This window comes from Takifugu rubripes, chromosome 5, assembly GCF_901000725.2.
Source record: "Takifugu rubripes chromosome 5, fTakRub1.2, whole genome shotgun sequence".
In the NCBI taxonomy this organism is placed as follows: Eukaryota; Metazoa; Chordata; class Actinopteri; order Tetraodontiformes; family Tetraodontidae; genus Takifugu; species Takifugu rubripes.
Window position 1 is genome coordinate 9115462 of NC_042289.1, and position 16643 is coordinate 9132104.

General features: G+C 42.6%; 2 protein-coding genes across 2 annotated transcripts; one reads left to right on the forward strand and one right to left on the reverse strand.

Annotated features, from left to right (window-relative positions):
- The first annotated feature begins 984 nt into the window (after positions 1-984).
- LOC115249836 (immunoglobulin lambda-1 light chain-like) lies at positions 985-3346 on the forward strand. The gene is made up of 4 exons (XM_029836199.1): positions 985-1024; positions 1117-1439; positions 2360-2396; positions 3027-3346. Exons 1-4 carry the CDS (start codon positions 985-987, stop codon positions 3344-3346), a joined length of 720 nt encoding a protein of 239 aa, XP_029692059.1.
- A 3391-nt stretch (positions 3347-6737) lies between these two features.
- Positions 6738-9100, reverse strand: LOC115249834 (immunoglobulin lambda-1 light chain-like). The gene is made up of 4 exons (XM_029836196.1): positions 9061-9100; positions 8649-8968; positions 7682-7718; positions 6738-7057 (listed from the first exon to the last, which is right to left on the reverse strand). The coding sequence occupies exons 1-4, from the start codon at positions 9098-9100 to the stop codon at positions 6738-6740; spliced, it is 717 nt and encodes a 238-aa protein (XP_029692056.1).
- Between the last annotated feature and the right edge of the window lie 7543 nt (positions 9101-16643).

The window sequence follows — 16643 nt, forward strand, 5'->3', positions numbered from 1 at the left end:
TGGACTGTACTGGACACTTCAGTTATGTTGGAGTTCTGGAATATGACAGCACCACAAGATGGTGGGTTTCTGCTCGCTTCACGTTTGATTTAGCTGAAATCTTTGTACTTAAATATAAATATTTCTAATATTTCAGCTTCATTGATTTGAACTAATTCACAATGGTTCTTAAAGTGACAGATGTCAATCAAAACCTGCCCTTCAATGATTGACAGATCAAAGATCACAACCTCTGATTGGACTCTCAACAATATCCAGATTAAACCAGTTCTGTCCCAGTCTAATCTGGAGAAACTGATTCAGATCAACATTTATTTCTTAAACAAAAGTTTCAGTCAAGTAGCTTCACGGGATCCCAGAGGCTGATCACTGAGTCAACAGTGGCAGGTCAAAAGGTTCTTTAAAATGGAAGAAATCTTGAGCAGGACCAAGATGATATGGTGGGAATGGGCTCCATTTGATGAGAAAAGGGTAAAGAAGGAAATAATAGAAGAGGAAAAGCAAGGTAGAAAGAAGAGAAGAAAAACATTTGGACATCAATTGGGTTTTATCCCCTTATACTTTTATGATCAAATGATTACATGTGTAAACATGTGACACATCCAGAGACATTTTATCCATGAAGGATGTTGTTCTGTTCAAGTCCACCAGAGAGGAGCACTGCATCACCATAGAAACAGAGAAAGCAGCTCCTTCAGCTGTGACCTGACTCAGCTCCTCCATCAGCAGGAAGCACCTGCAGCTCTGATGGTCTTTATTTAACTTCATGTAAATGAAACGTTGGAGCTCCAATCTGCTCTTTTCCACATCACACACAGGAGAAAAGCTGCAGATTGAAGAGAAGCTCCTCCTCCTGTCAGTCCCTCTCAGCTCCAGTGGGCTATTAAATTGCTCCTCCAGCACCTCCTCTCCTCATCCTCCAAAGCCTGAATCTGTCAGCAGTAAAGTCACTTTCCAGGTTGATAGTCAGCACACAGTGGCAACATGCTGGAGAGCCTCTGCACTCTCATCACTGCTCTAACATGTGAGGAGGCTGACTTACTGCAGCTCTGAGCTCATGCTGGATTCATCAGTCTGTGTCTTTCTCTTGACTTCATGTCCTCTTGTTGTTTCCAGGTGTGAGTGCTGTGACGGTGCTGACACAGAAGCCCACTGTTGTGTCTCTGAGCAGAGGAGAGTCAATCACCATGGACTGTAACCTGGGAACTGGTACTAACAGGGCTGCTCTCTGGTATAAACAGGTTCCAGGAGGAGTTCCTCAGTATGTGCTGAGCTGGCGTAGCAGCTGGAGTTCTGTTGACTATGGTTCTGGTTTCTCATCTCCAAGATTCACTTCTACTCATCAGTCAACATCAGATTATCGTTTGATGATCAATAATCTGGAGGAGGGAGACTCAGCAGTCTATTACTGTATAACATGGGACGACTCTGCTAAAGAGAACGTATCACAGTGATTCAGACTGTGACAAAAACCTCCTCACTCACTACTTCTGCTTTTTAGTGTCTGATACATCAGCTCATGTTCAGTCTCACTAAATTACAAATCAACTCATGTTCACACTCAAGTTTCTCAAAGAAACTTTCAGATTGTTGGAAACTTTCTGCTGTTTCATCACTGAACATAACAAGAACCAAAACCAACTCCCTCACTCGTCCTTCATCCTCCATCATCACCATTAAAATACACCTTTAAGTCATCAAAACGACTTTATGGGGAATATGATGAAGAGTTTGTTGATTAAAGTTCTAACAGAGAATCTGTTGTGGTGATGATAATGATGAAGATGATGAAGATGATGATAATGATGGTGGTGATGATGATTATGATGATGATAGTGGTGGTGATGATGATGGTGGTGATGATGATGATGATGGTGATAATGATAATGACAATGATGATGGTGATGATGGTGATAATGATGATAATGATGATGCTGATGGTGATGATGATGACGATGATGACGATGATGATAGTGATGATGGTGACAATGATGATGGTGATGGCGATGATGATGATGGTGATGATGGTGATGATGATGATATTGATGATGATGATGGTAAAGATGATGGTGATTGTGATGATGATGGTGATGGTGATGATGATGATGGTGATGATGATGGTGATGATGTGATGAAGATGATGGCGATGATGATGATGATGATGGTGTTGATAATATTGATGATGTGGTGATGATGATGATGATAATGATGATGATGGTGATGATGGTGATGATGATGATGATAATGACGATGATGATGATGGTGTCACCAGTGAAGGCTGTTCTCATGTCTCAGTGTCTCCACTCATCAGTGACTCTCAGCAGGTTTTTGTACAGCTGTGTGTACAAACTGAATCACTGTGGTATTCGGACCAGGAACCAAGCTGATTGTCACCAGTAAGTACTTTTACACTCAGCAGAAACAACAAAGATTTGATGCTTTTGATACAAACTAGAAGCTTTTTCATAGAAATGTGGAGTGTGGAAATGATTTGAAATATTCTTCTGTTAGTCTTTGACCTGCTTTGATACTTTATCTGTCAGCTAAAGGAAACATCTCCAAAGATTACATCATTTCAATCAGTTTCTCACCAAATATTGTTGAGTTTTCTTCATTTTCACCTGTTTTTAATAACTGCAGAACAGATTTTCTACCTAAAAGTCTTTTAAATTGACTTTGGTTTCTTGGCTCGTGTTTGATGGAAGTGAGTGAAAAAGGTTTTGTAAAATTCACCCAAATTAATTCAGCTGAAATTCACATTTTAATTTTTTTACTTTATATTTTTGTATCATTTGCTGGTTATAATTTTACTTTGGTCAAATATTGAATTGATGCTGTTTATATTCAAAATGACTCTGAAATGGTGTAAAATATCTGGTTTAGTGAGATTTTCCTCAAATTGTTGCTGAAGATTGAAGGTTTTATTTGCTGAGTGTGTTTGTGATGTTTTCAACCAAACTCCTAAATTCATTAGTTCCTGTTGAACTTTATGTGAGTGTGTGAATTTCTTCTTCATGTATTTTCAGGCTCCAGCCTCCCTCCTCCTGTCCTGACAGTCTTCCCTCCGTCCAGAGCTGAGCTCCAGTCCAACAAAGTCACTCTGGTCTGTCTGTCCAGACTCTCTGCACCTTTTGCAGAGGTGAGCTGGTTGCTTGGTGACACTTCAGTGAGCAGCGGGATCTCCACCAGCACTCCTGTCCAACAAGCAGACCAGACTTTCCAAATCAGCAGCCATCTGTCCATCCTGACGTCAGACTGGGACGCGCAGAAGGTTTACACCTGTAAAGTGTCTGTGGGCTCCCAGACTGCAGAGAAAAGCATCAAGAAGTCCGAGTGTGAAGAATAGTGGAGGAGCAGCAGCACCATTTCACATCTGCTTCTTTAGTCTTTGTGCTGCATCAGCAGCTTCACATGTCAGAGGAGACCAGTCTGCATGCTTGGAATCAATGTTGTCACGCTGAGCTGCTGCTCTTGGAGCAGCTTTGCAGCTGCTCTGTTTTTACAATCTTTCAATAAAAACTCATCAAGTTGAAGAAAAAGAACTCTTTCTGTTTATTTGGACTCTTCCAAATGTTGTTTTCAACAATAATCAATAAAAGTTCAGTGATTTTAGTGTTTGGTGACAACAGAAAAATCAGATCTATAATAAAGTGAAACTGAGTTTTCATGCTTCATCTGTGAAGCGTGGCCTCTGGACGCCTCAGTACTTTCCCAGGATGCACCTGCAGGCCTCCTCACTCATTTATAGCTGCATCTAAATGGAGCTCAAATGTCAGCTGTGTAAAAACAGAGGGAACCGTCTCATTAAATGAACTGAACTTTAAACTGTTTAAATGAAAAAATGCTTTTCCACTATTTCAGTCTTGCAGAATGTGGAACTAAGAAAATGCTGCATCTGGATCTTAATGCCAGACCAACACCCTCACTGGTTCCTGCAGCCTCTCATCAGTCATACTGAGTCTGTGTTTGAGCCTCCACAGATGGATCTGACCTGGGTTTGTGTCACATGGTGGCTGCTGCAGGTCATTTATCAGTCCATGTTGTCTCCTCTCACTTCAGACACAAACAGCTGCCCAATCTTTCAGCAACAGTTCCAAGTTCCTGGCTGACCTACTGGACATTGTCCACGTTGTTCTTTCCAAAAGTGCTTCAGCCCACCTCTGTGGAGGCTTCAAACTCTCCAATTAGAGTCAAACGGAACCATGGTTGTTCTATGATGTCACCTGACTGTTCACCTGCATGGCAGCTTCAGATGCAGTGAGGAGGCGCCCGGTCCAGGACAACACACTGACAGAACACATTTGCTCTCTGCTCAGCCTCTCTTACCACCACCTACTTCCAATTCAGAGAAAGCTTCCACAGACAGAAACATGGCTGCACCGTGGGCTCACTGGTGTCTCCTGTTGTGGAACAAACATCTGTATGGAAGATGTGGAAACCAAGACACTGACCTCTTTCTCTGGAACGACTCAGTCACTGGTTTATGGATTGAAGGGTTATAAAATTCAACCCTCAAGATAAAACAGAGTTAAGGCTCTGTGTGTGAATTAACAATGTTTTAGCTTTGACTCCTCATATATTCACCCAAAGTAGTCAAGATTAATAATCACAGATAGGATCCATGTAGGCCTGCACTGGTGTATTGTCCCTTAGTTTAGACACTGAATGTTCTCCTTATTCAGTCATCATCTGACAGCTCATGCTGAGTTTTGAACGACACTTGTGCATTTTGCACAACAGACTCCAAAACTCCTTTTTGATCTTCAATAAATACTGGGCGACCTTTTGAAAAGAACCATCTTATGGTACTCTGTGTTTTTTGGACACAAGCATGCAGACAGGTGCCTTCTGAGTGGAACGGCCTTCCCCCCTCCTCCTCTTCCTCTCCGACATCGAGGCTCCGAAGAGGAGGCTGGAAAATTCCTCGTGAAGATGTCAGGGACCATGTTTTGTCCTCCCTGGAGTGTGTAGGACACATTGCAGCTGACAGAAGCCTCAAAGTGGTGATGGGTTTGAAGCTCAACAGTAAGGTGTGATGTAAGGGTGAGGAAGTGAGTCTCTGGGTGGAGTTCCCACCATTTTCACCTCCATGTGCTGTGTTGTGTTTGGAGCACTCTAGTTCTGTTGTCAATACAGTGATCCCTCGCTATATCGCGTTTCATCTTTCACGGCTTCGCTGCTTCACGGATTTTTTTTGCGAGTTGTTCATTGCAGTTCTCAAATATAATCGAAGGTGGCATATCCGTTTATAAAAATCTTCTTGCTCAGAAAAAAGAGCGCCAACAACTACCCATAACAATGTTCTTCTCTCGGAGAAAGACTCCTGCGCCTTCAGTAGAAACAGACGCTCCAGCGGAGCGGAGTCAGGACGAAGAGGCACAGCTGGGACTGAAATACGCGAGTGACAATGTTTCCAACCTTGTATTACTATATTAAAATTATTGTTTTAAACAAATTTTGGGCTTTAAAACAGGTTTTGATTTTTGGTTTCATTCTATAGTTCAGTATTGCATTGTAAAAAAATAAAATAAAATAAAGCTGACTACTTCACGGATTTCACTTTTCGCGTGTTATTTTTGGAACGCAACTCCCGCGATAAACGAGGGATCACTGTATTCTCCCATTTGTTTCCAATCCTTGAACCAAACCTGGACAAACGTCCATAATTCCAGTTCCGTATTCAGAGAGGTGCCTGCAGCAGCTGAGAGGAGAGAACAACACAAGCATGGATTCATTCATCTTCATGCTCGCTGAGAACTTCCTGCTAGAGCTTCAACATCAGACTCAACAGGGTCTCCTTCTACACAAGGGTGACGTGTCTGAGCTCTAAATACACTGGTTACATCACTCAAGCACATTATCGTCATGACAACACTCCGTTTAGGCATCAGCAGCCATCGATACATTTATGCACTGTTGCTCAGTGTAACTGCAGAGAATAAAATCAATCCAACCCAGATTGTTGATCGCTGGATCGATATGTGTTGATCGTATCATCATCGTGGATCACATCATGAATTATCTGGAACATCGAGTCTTTCACCCTTGATGATCCTGTTGTGACATTTAAACACATAAATATCCTCCACATATTAAACAATAAAATCATTGTTCTTCAAATATATTTTTTTAATGATAAAACGGTTCCCTCTGTTTTTAGACAGCTGACATTTGAGCTCCATTGTTCAGGTTCTGCATCTGTTGCATCAATCAGAGCAGAGTTCTTGAGTGCTCACAGGAAAATGTTTGACACATTTCTGGATGCTCCACTTTAAATATGGACACGCTAAACACAAACCCAGCTGACATTTGAGCTCCATTTAGATGCAGCTATAAATGAGTGAGGAGGCCTGCAGGTGCATCCTGGGAAAGTACTGAGGCGTCCAGAGGCCACGCTTCACAGATGAAGCATGAAAACTCAGTTTCACTTTATTATAGATCTGATTTTTCTGTTGTCCTGAGACAAGACACGAAAATCACTGAACTTTTATTGATTATTGTTGAAAACAACATTTGGAAGAGTCCAAATAAACAGAAAGAGTTCTTTTTCTTCAACTTGATGAGTTTTTATTGAAAGATTGTAAAAACAGAGCAGCTGCAAAGCTGCTCCAAGAGCAGCAGCTCAGCGTGACAACATTGATTCCAAGCATGCAGACTGGTCTCCTCTGACATGTGAAGCTGCTGATGCAGCACAAAGACTAAAGAAGCAGATGTGAAATGGTGCTGCTGCTCCTCCACTATTCTTCACACTCGGACTTCTTGATGCTTTTCTCTGCAGTCTGGGAGCCCACAGACACTTTACAGGTGTAAACCTTCTGCGCGTCCCAGTCTGACGTCAGGATGGACAGATGGCTGCTGATTTGGAAAGTCTGGTCTGCTTGTTGGACAGGAGTGCTGGTGGAGATCCCGCTGCTCACTGAAGTGTCACCAAGCAACCAGCTCACCTCTGCAAAAGGTGCAGAGAGTCTGGACAGACAGACCAGAGTGGCTTTGTTGGACTGGAGCTCAGCTCTGGACGGAGGGAAGACTGTCAGGACAGGAGGAGGGAGGCTGGAGCCTGAAAATACATGAAGAAGAAATTCACACACTCACACAAAGTTCAACAGGAACTAATGAATTTAGGAGTTTGGTTGAAAACATCACAAACACACTCAGCAAATAAAACCTTCAATCCTCAGCAACAATATGAGAAAAATCTCACTAAAGCAGATATTTTACACCATTTCAGAGTCATTTTGAACAAAAACAGCATCAATTAAATATTTGACCAATGTAAAATTATGACCAGCAAATGATACAAAAATATAAAGTTATATATTTAAAATTTATGCTGAATGAAGTTGGATGAATTTTCCAAAACCTTTTTCACTCACTTCCATCAAACACGAGCCAAGAAACCAAAGTCAATTTAAAATACGTTTAGGTAGAAAATCTGTTCTGCAGTTATTAAAAACAGGTGAAAATGAAGAAAACTCAACAATATTTGGTGAGAAACTGATTGAAATGATGTAATCTTTGGAGATGTTTCCTTTAGCTGACAGATAAAGTATCAAAGCAGGTCAAAGACTAACAGAAGAATATTTCAAATCATTTCCACACTCCACATTTCTATGAAAAAGCTTCTAGTTTGTATCAAAAGCATCAAATCTTTGTTGTTTCTGCTGAGTGTAAAAGTACTTACTGGTGACAATCAGCTTGGTTCCTGGTCCGAATACCACAGTGATTCAGTTTGTACACACAGCTGTACAAAAACCTGCTGAGAGTCACTGATGAGTGGAGACACTGAGACATGAGAACAGCCTTCACTGGTGACACCATCATCACCATCATCATCATCACCATCATCATCATCATCATTATCATCATCATCACCATCACCATCATCATCATAATCATCATCATCACCACCATCATCATCATCACCATCATCATTATCATCATCACCACATCATCAATATTATCAACACCATCATCATCATCATCATCATCATCATCATCATCATCATCATCATCATCATCACCACATCCTCAATATAACACCATCATCATCATAATCATCATCACCATCATCATCTTCATCACATCATCACCATCATCATCACCATCACCATCATCATCATCACCATCATCATCACAATCACCATCATCACATCATCATCACCATCATCACCACCATCATCATCGCCATCACCATCACAATCACCATCATCACATCATCATCACCATCATCACTATCATCATCACCACCATCATCATCACCACCACTATCATCATCATAATCATCATCACCACCATCATTATCATCATCTTCATCATTATCATCACAACAGATTCTCTGTTAGAACTTTAATCAACAAACTCTTCATCATATTCCCCATAAAGTCGTTTTGATGACTTAAAGGTGTATTTTAATGGTGATGATGGAGGATGAAGGATGAGTGAGGGAGTTGGTTTTGGTTCTTGTTATTTTCAGTGATGAAACAGCAGAAAGTTTCCAACAATCTGAAAGTTTCTCTGAGAAACTGAGTGTGAACATGAGTTGATTTGTAATTTAGTGAGACTGAACATGAGCTGATGTATCAGACACTAAAAAGCAGAAGTATTGAGTGAGGAGGTTTTTGTCACAGTCTGAATCACTGTGATACGCCCTCGCCAGCAGAGCTGTCCCATGTTTGACAGTAATAGACTGCTGAGTCTCCCTCCTCCAGATTATTGATCATCAAACGATAATCTGTTGTTGACTGATGAGTAGAAGTGAATCTTGGAGATGAGAAACCAGAACCATAGTCAACAGAACTCCAGCTGCTATGCCAGCTCAGCACATACTGAGGAACTCCTCCTGGAACCTGTTTATACCAGGCAGCATAGTTAGTACTAGTTCCCAGGTTACAGTCCATGGTGACTGACTCTCCTCTGCTCAGAGACACAACAGTGGGCTTCTGTGTCAGCACCGTCACAGCACTCACACCTGGAAACAACAAGAGGACATGAAGTCAAGAGAAAGACACAGACTGATGAATCCAGCATGAGCTCAGAGCTGCAGTAAGTCAGCCTCCTCACATGTTAGAGCAGTGATGAGAGTGCAGAGGCTCTCCAGCATGTTGCCACTGTGTGCTGACTATCAACCTGGAAAGTGACTTTACTGCTGACAGATTCAGGCTTTGGAGGATGAGGAGAGGAGGTGCTGGAGGAGCAATTTAATAGCCCACTGGAGCTGAGAGGGACTGACAGGAGGAGGAGCTTCTCTTAGATCTGCAGCTTCACCATCAGTGTTTCCTGCCACTGTGTCTTTTCTCTCCCAATTATTTGCATTTTAAATTTTTTGACTTCCACACAGAGTCTCTGTGGTTCTCTAAATAAAGCTCAGCTTTAATATTCTTCCTTTACATGCTTTGTTACAGTCCAAGAATGTGTCAAGTCCCCACGATGACATCTAAATGTAGTTTTAACAGATAGATTTGTGCATTTATTGATTTTTCATTCACCGTGACTTCAGTTCTCAATGATGAACTATAGCAAATATACAGTAGTTTGAATAAAGATCAGATCCTTCACAACAAGCAGTCTAAATATCATTGACTTCATTGAAAATTAAAAAAGTCACTGAGTTGAGACTGATGTGTTTTTAGCTCCAAACATTTAAAGAGCAGCTTTAATATTTTTTCCTGATGTTGGTGAATGTCTCAGAGCAGGAACGTTCAAACTCTTCCACAAAGGTTTGTGTGGCTGCAGGTTTGTGTTGTAACATCAACAGCAGAGCAGCCTTGACTCATTTAATCACCTGATCTGAGTCTTCAGACAGCTGATTGGTCAAACTGTGTCTTGATTGGTTTCATCAAACCTGCAGACTCGACCCTTTGTTGAACTACGCAAATGATTTCTACCCACAGATACTAGAGATCCTCTATAAATACGCTGCACTAAGACAAGACAGTGACAGGTGACCAGGCCCACCACATGTAATTCCTGCTGGTATTAAAGCGTCAGACTCGTCACACTCATCAGACTCTGCAACGATTCTCAGAATTCACAATCTGCTTGTGTTGTGATGTCTATTTTCCTCTCAGATGTGCTATATGTTATCAACAAACGGCTACACCTGCACGTGGGGTGAAGGGGGTTGTTGATGATGGACTTTGGCTCAGCTAAATTCTCTACTCAACCACCTCCGTAGTGGAGAACAGAAGGCAGTTCAGGCCTCAGCCTTCAGCTCTCTCACTGCTTCCATAAGCAGCTGCAGCAAAGAAGGTGGCACCTGTGCTCCCACAGGAGATGATCACATCAGTGTCCTGGACCTCTGGAGGACACAGTCTCAGCAGGTGGACACCATGTTGGACACACTTGAAGCAGCCCATGACCTGGGAAGCTTGTCCCTCCGAGGAAAGGAATTGGTTTTGCAACCAGCGGGGCATTGGTTCAGATCCTCTGATGGGTCACGGGTTGGGGTTCCCATTAGCAAGGCACCTAGTCTTCATTGCACCCTTTGCTCTGTTTACATATTGACATGATCATGAGTAGTTCACACATATATTATTGATAATCAGGCTGTTTTTGTCCTGGATTCCCATCCTGATCAGGGAAGGACGACCAAATATCTTGTCTCTAGATCATCCTAGAAGATAATCCTGTAGTCTGAGGTGTACCAGGAGGGAATTTGTCCCCATATTTGGCTCCAAAATCAGTTGCAGCTTAAAAATCAAAAATATTAAATGTGTTCAATAGTTATGACCAAGAAATCTTCACGTGTGTGAGGAGTTTCCTTCTCAACACTCTACATCCTGCTCTGGTCCTCCAACACTCCGCTCTTCCAAAGTCTAAACTGTTCTCTTTGAAACAAGACAAGACAGGAGGAGGAGGAGGACACTTGATGCTTCCAGGAACACCAGTCCAGCCCAGGAGGGAAGGAGGAGCAGATTTAAATACTGGAGGACATAATTAGACACAGGTGAGACACGTGAGAAACATTAAGATTGGGACAGTCAGAGACAGGGAGGACAGGACAAGACAAAGACAAAGCTGAAACTGGAGTGAACCTCAACAGACACATGTGAACAGACAAGTGAAGCAGCCTCACAGTGGAACTGTGTAAAGGTGTGTGGAGGGTTGGCGATTCAAACACCTGTTCATTCATATGGATCACATTTCCTGTCCTAACTCAGCCCACAGGCAGTTCATCATCAGTCTAAGTGAGTTCAGGATGGTTTAGCTCATTAAATAGCAGGCTTACTCCTCATGATTTATCAAAGAGGTGTTAGATTATAGGACATAATATAAAATAAGGTCAAATAAACCTTTAATAATCTTACAATGGATAATTGTGCTGTTTACAGCAGCGTAAAATGATAGTACCACCACACACATGCAATGTGTATAATATAAAAATATAACTAAATTATTGGGAGGGGGCTGTACATGAGGGGGACAAAGTCATTGCAACAAAATTGAGATGACCGCATACAGCACAAAAGGAATATATAAACAGCTACACCCATCAATGTAGCTACATATGTTTCCAAATATACATATTCCCGTATTTCCATATATAGTGTCTCAGACATTTTGATTGGACAGGCTGACAAAAGGAGGTAAGAGCGAGAGACGGGTTCCTCTCCTTCTTGTCAGTTTGCTGCAGAAAGCAGAAGTAGTGAGTGAGGAGGTTTTTGTCACAGTCTGAATCACTGTGATACGTTCTCTTTAGCAGAGTCGTCCCATGTTAGACAGTAATAGACTGCTGAGTCTCCCTCCTCCAGATTATTGATCATCAAATTATAATCTGATGTTGACTGATGAGTAGAAGTGAATCTTGGAGATGAGAAACCAGAACCATAGTCAACAGAACTCCAGCCGTGATACCAGCTCAGCACATACTGAGGAACTCCTCCTGGAACCTGTTTATACCAGAGAGCAGCATTAGTACTAGTTCCCAGGTTACAGTCCATGGTGATTGACTCTCCTCTGCTCAGAGACACAACAGTGGGCTTCTGTGTCAGCACCGTCACAGCACTCACACCTGGAAACAACAAGAGGACATGAAGTCAAGAGAAAGACACAGACTGATGAATCCAGCATGAGCTCAGAGCTGCAGTAAGTCAGCCTCCTCACATGTTAGAGCAGTGATGAGAGTGCAGAGGCTCTCCAGCATGTTGCCACTGTGTGCTGACTATCAACCTGGAAAGTGACTTTACTGCTGACAGATTCAGGCTTTGGAGGATGAGGAGAGGAGGTGCTGGAGGAGCAATTTAATAGCCCACTGGAGCTGAGAGGGACTGACAGGAGGAGGAGCTTCTCTTCAATCTGCTGCTTCACCATCAGTGTTTCCTGCCAGCTTTTTGCATTTTCAAATATTCATATTTTACAAAGACTTTCTGTAGTTTTCTATTTTTCTGTGTACTTGAACTGTAACAATTTTATATTTCATAAAACCCTGAGTGTGGTTGCTGGCCAGTTGTGCTCTGGTTTGAGCTGGAATCCTCTGAAAGAGGAGCACAGCAGCTCTGACAGAGTGGACGGCTCCAGTGGACGTCTGTTCCTGCTTGTGTGTCACTGCCACGGACTGTTGGGACTGTTTCTTTCCGCCTGTTTCCCACAGATGCCGACTGCCCATGAGGACGATGACATGAACTTGGTCAACAGGAACCTGATGCAGAACGATCAGCAAAGATAAAGCTGATTCCAAACAGGTATCAGTTTACAGGAAGTTCATAGTTAAACTCAGTTCACAACAGTTTGACTCATTTAATAGCAGGTTTATTCCTCATTATTCAGTTTATTAAATGTTTCATAAAGTCCAGTGTTAAAATCTGTTTATTCAGAGACCCATAAAACTAAAACCCAGGAGCCCCCAGAGTTTTTATTCATTAAAGAGCTTTCAGATTATAGGATTGACGTGGATCAGGTGTTACGTTTACACATAAAAGACACCAAAGAGGCTGACTGCCACTCAGTTGGGTTCAGAGTTTTCTTCCCTGTTCACTATCAGCGCTGCATCATCTGCATAGTGGGTGTTATTTATGTTACGACCTCTGATGGAAACTCCTGCTCAGCCCTAAATTTTCCTCGTGATGTTTTCACTGTAAAGGAGAACAGGTCAGGTGACAGAACACGTCTCCGTCGCAGCCCTCGTTTTATTGGTTGCTCTTCTCAAATTTCCTTGTTTGATCTCACTGCTGCACTTTGCTGCCAAGAGAGGATTTTTTCTCATTTGTGAATCCTTTCCATTGATGTTTCTGTGCTTCAGCATCTGGATTATTGCTTCATGATTGACTGTGTTGAATGCTTTGGTCAGAATTGATTAAACAAGTAATACTTCTGAAAGTGTATTTTCTATCTGATGGAGCTTTGACCTCTATGAATCTACATCTCTGGTTTAATTTTATTTCTTAGTCTGAGCATGATGATTCTTAGTAACTTTGTGAGATGGCTCTCATGTCTGACTGTTCTGAACAGCCCACATTCTCTTGTTCCTGGTTTCTTTGGGAGTGGGATGAACACTGTCTTCACAAGGTCGGTAGGAAGGTTACTGATGTTGTACATCATATTGATATGTTGTCCTTCAGGTTTTCCCACTGAAGCTCAATATGACTGATGATTTGTAGGAATTCATTTGTGTTTTTACCTCCACTTGATGGATTATGATCTGGGTTCACCTGTGGCACATGAGGATCTCTACAGGATGAGTGTCCTTCCTTGAAGGCTCCATTTACATTGTTGAGCTTAAACCTACTTAAACCGACTTCAATATGTGTGAATATGAGTTGATTTTCTAATTTAGTGAGACTGAACATGAGCTGATGTATCAGACACTAAAAAGCAGAAGTATTGAGTGAGGAGGTTTTTGTCACAGTCTGAATCACTGTGATACCCACTCGCTAGCAGAGCCGTCCCATGTTTTACAGTAATAGACTGCTGAGTCTCCCTCCTCCAGATTATTGATCATCAAACGATAATCTGATGTTGACTGATGAGTAGAAGTGAATCTTGGAGATGAGAAACCAGAACCATATGTGACAGAACTCCAGCTGCTACGCCAGCTCAGTACAAACTGAGGAACTCCTCCTGGAACCTGTTTATACCAGTAACCAGCACTGTTAGTAACAGTTCCCAGGTTACAGTCCATGGTGACTGACTCTCCTCTGCTCAGAGACACAACAGTGGGCTTCTGTGTCAGCACCGTCACAGCACTCACACCTGGAAACAACAAGAGGACATGAAGTCAAGAGAAAGACACAGACTGATGAATCCAGCATGAGCTCAGAGCTGCAGTAAGTCAGCCTCCTCACATGTTAGAGCAGTGATGAGAGTGCAGAGGCTCTCCAGCATGTTGCCACTGTGTGCTGACTATCAACCTGGAAAGGGACTTTACTGCTGACAGATTCAGGCTTTGGAGGATGAGGAGAGGAGGTGCTGGAGGAGCAATTTAATAGCCCACTGGAGCTGAGAGGGACTGACAGGAGGAGGAGCTTCTCTTCAATCTGCAGCTTTTCTCCTGTGTGTGATGTGGAAAAGAGCAGATTGGAGCTCCAACGTTTCATTTACATGAAGTTAAATAAAGACCATCAGAGCTGCAGGTGCTTCCTGCTGATGGAGGAGCTGAGTCAGGTCACAGCTGAAGGAGCTGCTTTCTCTGTTTCTATGGTGATGCAGTGCTCCTCTCTGGTGGACTTGAACAGAACAACATCCTTCATGGACAAAATGTCTCTGTGTCACAGGTTTATTCATGTAATTCATATGTAAAAGTTTGGATTATCCTCATGTAAAGAAATAAAAATATGGATTTACCACCCTAAACAATCTTTCTAATTGCTCAGTTTAATGCTCCCTTTAATTATTGCCATCATCAAGTCCTCACTCACCACTAGAATTGTTCCATCCATTTTCCAACTACAGCATTCTGTCACATTCTAAAAATCCTGGTTCTGATCCCAATAACTACAGTCATCTTTGCCCATTTTTAACAGCATAAATGTCCCAAATTCTTAAAAATTCATTTCTCTACCAACTACACACCCATTAATGTTTCCAGTCTGGTCTCCCTCAACATCACAGTACTTAGATCGCTCTATTTAAAATATCCAAGCATCTCCTCTGTGCAGCTGGCTCCAGCTTCCTCTCCCTCCTGGACCTTCTTGATCTTTGATCTAAGTGGCACTTCTACACCATCTCACAGCCCATCCTCCTCAATAGACTCCTCCATTGGTGTCCCCCACGCCCCCCTAACTGCTTCCATTCATATCTCATAGGCTTCACTCAGTTCTTGCAATTTGACAAAGAATGTTGTAAATTTATCTCCAACTTCAATCACAAATCGGTGACATCACTCATCATCATACTTTCACTACAACTGGTACACGAAGGTGGAACCCAGAATGCAGACAGGAGGTGGGAAATCTAAAAGTGAAACATTTATGAAAGTGCTGGTGACACCGAAATGTGCGTTGGTGAATCGTGAACAGAGAAACCCAACTCAGAACGGTTGGGTTTCGACACACAGATAATCCAAACAGGAATCAGAATCAGATTTATTGCCATTGTTCATGTAATACACAGTATTACACAAGCTAGGAATTTGTCTTGGTGTGACGCTGCGACATTCAACATAAAGAAGACAACACTAGAATAAGATAAATAAAATAAAATAAGACATATATACAGTATATACATAAATAGTAAGAAATAGTGCAGGTCAATGCAGGAGTAATGTGATGTATTGTTCGTGAGTCCGACTGGCTGCTGTACATGGTGCTTAAGTGATAAGTCACTTGGTGTTCAGCAGCCTGATGGCAGAGGGGAAGAAGCTGTTCGTGTAGCGGGAGGTTCTGGTCCGAATGGACCGTAGTCTCCTGCCTGAGGGGCGGGGGGAAAACAGTCCGTGACCAGGGTGGGAAGGGTCGGCCGTGATCCGACCTACACGCCTCCGGGTCCTGGAGATATACAGGTCCTGGATGGATGGAAGCCTGCAGCCGATCACCTTCTCGGCAGCGCGCATCAGTCTGTCCCTGGCGGTGGCGCCAGCATCCCACACGGTGATGGAGGAGGTGAGGATGGAGGAGGTGAGGATGGACTCGATGACGGCCGTATAAAACTGCGCCAACATCCTGGGAGGCAGTTTGAGCTTTGTTGTGAATCTTCTCCTGGTGGTTGCCGAGATGTGTTGATGAGGAAGGAAACTTCGCAGACACCGACTTGATTATTAAAGATGTTTATTGGAGAGAACAGTCAGGCATCAATCGAACACTGCAGTTTGTCCGAGGGAGGTCTCGAGGTCCCGATGGTGAAGAACTCCGGGGTGTCTACCTCGATACCTCCTTCTTATACAGTCGAGTAAACACATTCTTTACTGATGACCTCACGCTGTACAATATGGCCAACCCAATGGTATAGCGTTCAGTTATTACCAAAAAAGGTAATACTTGAAGATGCTTCATGATATACATCCTCCTAGTGAGAGGTACCAGGGGCCCACAGGCTCCAGTGTTGTCTTTTAGCAGCTCCTATTACCTAAAGGAAGAAGACACCGGACACACATGTGGAGGATGTCCTGATATTGTGCTTAGGTTGGCAGATAAACACATTACGGCCTTGCAGACGTAAAGCCTGCATAGAACGGGTCAGATACTACATATTTCCCCCCTTCGAGACTAAAT